Raw genomic sequence first — 6,406 nt, 5'->3', positions numbered from 1 at the left:
CAAGAGTTAGAATTACAACATAGTTCATAGACCTATCCAACACCCGTACATAACCCACACAAACGTCTATGGAACCTCTAAGGATACAAAAAACAAGTTTGACAATGCCGGCAACAAGGCCCTGGTTGTACCTCAAAAGTGGATATCTATAACAAAAGATGTACAACATAACCCCTTGAAGGATAAAGGGGCTCACCAAGACTTTGAGAAGAGGATACTCCGCTACGCGCGATCGGCACTATCCGCTATAAAGCCACCTACATTCATTTAAAAATGTAGTGCCCCCGGCAAAAGGGACATTAGTACCATGGAATAATACTAGTATGTATAACTAAACACCATCTAGTTAGAAAGAACTTTCATACAAGAATAAGGAAATCACAAGTATAACTCAAAAACTTTAAATGATCACAACATTATCAAATAAAAGAATCATACAATTTTCACATCATTTTCCCATAGCTTTTAGTTTTGGGGCATTTCATATTGTTCATCATTGTCCACAATACCACCGCTATCTTGAGCGGAGTCCGATCTAAACCGATCGGCTAGGTTGCCTCATTTGAGACATATAATTCAATCACAAATACAATACCACCATGTGTGCGGCATGGCGTCCGATCTCGGCCCGATCAGCTAGGCCGCCTTACCAAGGCGTTTTCCTTTTCCATCAATCATCTCATTTCAATCTTTGTTCACTTGGGGCCACAGCTATCACGTCATATATTTGGCATTAGGCCACATCTCACATAATTCCCAATTTCAATGTTAGATTTGTAATTTAGGATAATATGTGCATACAAGAGCAAATAAAATTGTAAGCATAAATGAGACTTCACATAGATGGCACAACATATGCAGCTTTAATCTTAATTTAAGGTCTAGGCATTTCAACACATGATTCATATTCATTGCACCCTTTTCAAGTTATCAAGAATAGCACTTCGATCACATTGAGACACATCTTTCATGCCTATAAGGTTGCAACTCCAATTCATGTGAAACAACAATCAATATAACAATCCAACCTTAATTTTACTGCATTTACACAAACACCAACGTAGCTTAATTTCTAAAAGACGGGGTTTTAGCCATACATACCTCAATAGAGCTTTCCTTAAATCCTTATAATAAATTCCGGAATTTCCTAGCAACTTTGATATATTTTATGAAAATTACAAGTTGAACCAAGAATTAGAGGCATGAACGAGATTCTAACTCATTAAGTAAATTATCAAGCACTAAGTGTGCACAGTGATTTTAGGACACTTTTGTGAGAGATTTTCATCATCCTATACCACAATTGTTATCTCTTTTGGTTCACAACCACCCCATACCCCATTATCTTTTATGCATGCAAGATTATCAGCCCTTATACCTATGAACCCCCTTGCTAATCACTTATTTTAATGGAAATTTCGAAATTATAGATGAGGGTACAAGCTCTTACATCTTAGGGTGAAGACCTAGCAATTTCACTTGACAATCTTCAAGGATTTGGGGCAAGGATGGAGTGGGGACTTGATGAAGATTACTCCCTCTCTCTCTAGAACTTCCTCTCTACTCTATATGCTGTGAAATAACAGGAAAATGGTCTAATGGGGTGTTTTTAATGGGATGGGTCAGGTTATAAAAGTTAGAAAATAGGAGCCTCGACACGATTTGCGATCGCATATGCAATTGCATAATGGACATGCGGCTTGCAAAATAGACCTCAAAAATGGTCCCAAAATCTGGACAAACTGTCTAGGTACGCGACAGAAATGCGGTTCGCATACCTGTTCTGCGGTCGCATAATGCACCGCAGAACTGCCCTTCACAAAAATGTGCGATGACTATGTGGCCCGCATATTGATTATGCAATCGCATAGTTGGCCTCAAATTAACCAACACACTAACTGGCTCTGCGGTGACTATGCGGTTCGCATACCTATTATGTGACCGCATAATGGACCACAAAAACGCACTTTTCTGGCAAACATAATTCTTAACTTTTTAATGCACCAATCGATCCATTGAGTAGAAATTTTCACGTGGCCTTACATCCTCCCCCACTTAAGATCATTCATCCTCGAATGAGGATCAAGGTTCACTTATTAGCAATCTCTGTACAACCTCAGCTTTTCACAACATGAAACATATCCACAACCCTAAATTTGGCTAACTCCCTAAATTTTCAAAAATTTAGCCAGAGTTTCCTTTGTAACTAGGCCTATCTACCTATCAGAGAGCCCCAGAAACATATCCTAACAGCATGTACACATTTTACAGTCATAACATAACCTGTACAATACTAACCATGGCTGCATAGGCAACATATAACCAAAACAGGACAGTTTTACATAGATCAAATCACAAGATAAGAGTTCATGGGAACCAAATGCATAAAAGCTATTACATGACTATTCAAACAAATGTGGGTACTTCTTTCTCTTTTCTTCCTCGGCTTCCCAAGTGGCTTCCTCCACCTGCTGGTTCCAACATAACACTTTTATGGAGGCAATTTCCTTTATTCTCAACTTTCGGAATTGCCTGTCAAGAATGGCAACTAGAACCTCTTCTTATGACAGTTCTTCATTAACCTTAATAGTTTCAACTGGCACAATAGTGGACGGATCTCCCACTACCTTCTTCAACATAGACACATGGAAGACCGGATGTACCAATGACATCTCGGGTGGCAGCTCGACCTTGTATGCCACCTGACCAATCCTCTGAATGATTATGTACGGTCCGACATACCTCGAACTTAATTTCCCTTTCTTTCCAAATCGCATGATACCCTTTATTGGGGAAACCTTCAGAAATACCCAATCATCTTCTTTGAACTCCAAATCTCTGCGACGAACGTCCGAGTAAGACTTTTGATGACCTTGAGTAGTTTTCAACCTCTTTTTAATAATCTTAACTTTCTCCATAGCCTGATGCACGAGGTTCGGCCCTATCAATTCAGCTTCTCCAACCTCAAACCACCCAATGGGAGATCTACATCTCCTACCATACAACGCCTCAAATGGTGCCATCTGAATACTAGCATGGAAGCTGTTGTTGTAAGCAAATTCTATGAGTGGCAAATGGTCATCCCAGCTACCTTTGAAATCAAGAGTACAAGCACGCAACATGTCCTAAAGTGTCTGAATAGTCCACTCTGCTTGCCCATCAGTTTGAGGATGGAAAGTTGTGCTAAGATTTACCTGCGTACCCAAACCTTGCTGAAATTTCTTCCAAAAGTTGGCAGTAAACTGAGCCCCTTGATCTAAAATGATTGAAACTGGAGTGCCATGCAACCTGACTATTTCTTTGATATACAACTAAGCATATTGTTCCACTATGTCGGTGGATTTAACTGGCAAGAAGTGCACTGATTTCGTGAGTCGATCCACGATTACCCAAATTGAGTCGAACTTATGCGGAGTGCATGGTAACCCTACCACAAAATCCATATTAATCATCTCCCATTTCGATATTGGAATTTCGATGCTTTGGGCCAATCTACCGGGCCTTTGATGTTCGGCCTTCACTTGCTGACAGTTTGGACATTTTGCCACGAAGTCCGCCACATCCTTTTTCATGTTATTACACCAATAAACTTCCTTGAGATCATGATACATTTTCATAGAACCTGGGTGCACGGAATACCTGGAAGTGTGAGCTTCTGCCATGATCCTCTCCCGAAGACCGTCAATATCCGGAACACATAGGTGGCCTTGGTACTGTAGGGTACCATCATCCATGCCAAAGGAAAAAGTTGTGATCTTGTGTTTATGACTCCCCTATTTCAGTTGTGCTAACAATGGATCGTTGAATTGCTTCTCTTTCACTTCCACCACAAGCGATGATTCAACCCTATTATGCACAATTACTCCTCCTTCATTAGAGTCCGCAAGGCGAACTCCCAAACTAGCCAACCGGTGAACCTCTCTGGCCAACGGCCTCTGATATGCCTCCAAATGAGCCAAGCTCCCCATAGATTTTCAACTAAGAGCATCTGCCACAACATTAGACTTTCCCGAGTGATAGAGAATATCAATGTCATAGTCCTTAAGTAACTCTAGCCATCTTCTTTGTCTCATATTCAACTCCTTCTGCTTGAACATATATTGAAGGCTCTTGTGATCCGTAAATACATCCACATGGACCCCATACAAATAATGTCGCCAAATCTTTAGCGCAAACACTACTGCCACAAGCTCTAAGTCATGGGTTGGATAGTTCTTTTCATGATTCTTGAGTTGCCTAGAAGCGTAAGCTATAACCTTGCCATGTTGCATTAACACACACCCAAGCCCGATCCTTGAAGCATCACAATACACCATAAATCCCTTTGTACCCTCTGGCAGGGCTAATACCGGTGATGTAGTCAATCTTGATTTCAATTCTTGGAAACTCCTTTCACAAGCATCAGACCATTGGAATTTAACCGCTTTCTGTAACAAATTAGTCAATGGAGAGGCAAGAGTAGAAAACCCCTCCACAAATCTCCTGTAGTACCCAGCCAAACCTAAGAAACTACGAATCTCCGTTGGAGTGGTAGGACTGGGCCAATTCTTCACTGCCGCAATCTTTTGAGGATCAACCGTAATTCCTTCTTTGGAGACGACATGACCCAAGAACACGACAGATTCAAGCCAAAATTCACATTTTGAAAATTTTGCATACAATTGATGTTACTGAAGAGTCTGCAGAACTACCCAGAGATGGTCAGCATAGTCCTCCCGACATCGGGAATACACAATAATATCGTCAATGAACACTATCACAAAAGAGTTTAGAAAAGGCTTGAAGACTCGATTCATAAGACCCATGAAAGCTGCCGGGGCATTTGTTAGCCCAAAAGACATCACCAGAAATTCAAAGTGCCCATACCGAGTCCTGAAAGCTATTTTTGGAATATCCTACTCCCTTATCTTCAATTGATGATACCCGGACCGCAAGTCAATTTTTGAGAAACACGTAGCACCTTGCAATTTATCAAACAAGTCATCTATTCTTGGTAGGGGATATTTATTTTTGATTGTGACCTTATTGAGTTGTCGATAGTCAATACACATCTGTAGCGACCCATCTTTCTTTCTTACAAACAAGATCGGTGTGCCCCATGGTGACACACTCGGCCGGATGAAACCCTTTTCAAGCAAATCCTTCAGTTGTTCCTTTAGCTCTTTCAATTCAGCCGGTGCCATTCTATAAGGTGGAATTGATATAGGTTGCGTTCCTGGCATCACATCAATCCCAATATCGATCTCCCTGTCTGGTGGGATCCCAGGGAGCTCATCTGGAAAGACACCCGGAAATTCATTCACAACTGGTACGGACTCAAGTTTAGGTGCCTCGGCATCGGTATCTGTGACACGAACCAAGTGATAGACATACCCCTTCTTGATCATCTTCGCGGCCTTAAGGTAAGAAATAAACCGACCTTTAGGCACTACAATATCTCCCTTCCATTCAACAACGGACTCATTAGGAAATTCAAGCCTCATGGTTCTAGTATGACAATCAAGTTTGGCAAAGCATGAATAAAGCCAATCCATTCCCATTATTACATCAAAGTTGACCATCCCTAATTCAATAAGATCAGTTGTGGTATCCCTACCCCGTACCGTAACAACACAACCTCGAAAATGCAACCGGAGTAGACACCGAAAATGGCTCATGAAGCTAATCTGGTTCTATCCCAAATTTCATAGCAACAAAAGGGGTAACATAGGACAAGGTGGAACCAGGGTCAATAAGTGCATACACATCATGAGATTGGACAGTCAAAATACCTGTAACAACATCTGGAGAAGCCTCTGCAATCTGACGACCACTCATAGCATAGAACCGGTTGGGTCCTCCTGAACTCTGCGCATTACCCCTAGCTACACCACGCCCTGTGAGTGCTGGGGCACCTCAAGCTGGAGAAGGGGTTGAAGATGTAGCAGTTGCTGGACTGGATGACTGTGTTGTGCCCCTACCCGCTCCCTGGCAGGATACACGACAATGCCTTGAATATGACCCTTCATCCTACATCCATAACATACGGGTAACTCCAAATAGCAAACCTCTGAGTGCATCTTCCCACACTTAGGGCACGGGGACCTCTGCTGCTACTGGGACCTCTCTCTTGACCAACCCCGCTGGTGGGATCCCCTATTGCCCTGACCGGGCCTAAAACGACTCCACTGCTGCTGCTGGCTGGGCCCTAATAGCGGTGCACTGGCTGAAGACTGCGCAACAGACTGGGATGGACCTAACGATCCTCCCCTGAAAGCTAATCTTCCCCTACCTAATAACTCTCTTATGTTGCCCATAGATCGGGTCTTACTGTTACCCTCTCTCTCCATTCAGTTCTTCAGTTTTCGATTCTCTGTGGCTTGAGCAAATGCTACCATCTTCCCATAATTCATATCAGAATTCAATG

The 6,406-nt window shown here is 42.2% G+C and overlaps 1 protein-coding gene across 1 annotated transcript; it reads right to left on the bottom strand.

Moving 5' to 3' along the window:
* Positions 1-4,372: 4,372 nt before the first annotated feature.
* Positions 4,373-5,540, bottom strand: LOC138886013 (uncharacterized). Its single transcript, XM_070167034.1, has 2 exons — positions 5,083-5,540; positions 4,373-4,427 (listed from the first exon to the last, which is right to left on the bottom strand). Exons 1-2 carry the CDS (start codon positions 5,538-5,540, stop codon positions 4,373-4,375), a joined length of 513 nt encoding a protein of 170 aa, XP_070023135.1.
* Positions 5,541-6,406: the final 866 nt, after the last annotated feature.

This window comes from Nicotiana sylvestris, chromosome 2 (genome assembly GCF_000393655.2).
Source record: "Nicotiana sylvestris chromosome 2, ASM39365v2, whole genome shotgun sequence".
In the NCBI taxonomy this organism is placed as follows: Eukaryota; Viridiplantae; Streptophyta; class Magnoliopsida; order Solanales; family Solanaceae; genus Nicotiana; species Nicotiana sylvestris.
This window is presented reverse-complemented; position numbering and strand designations above follow the sequence as displayed.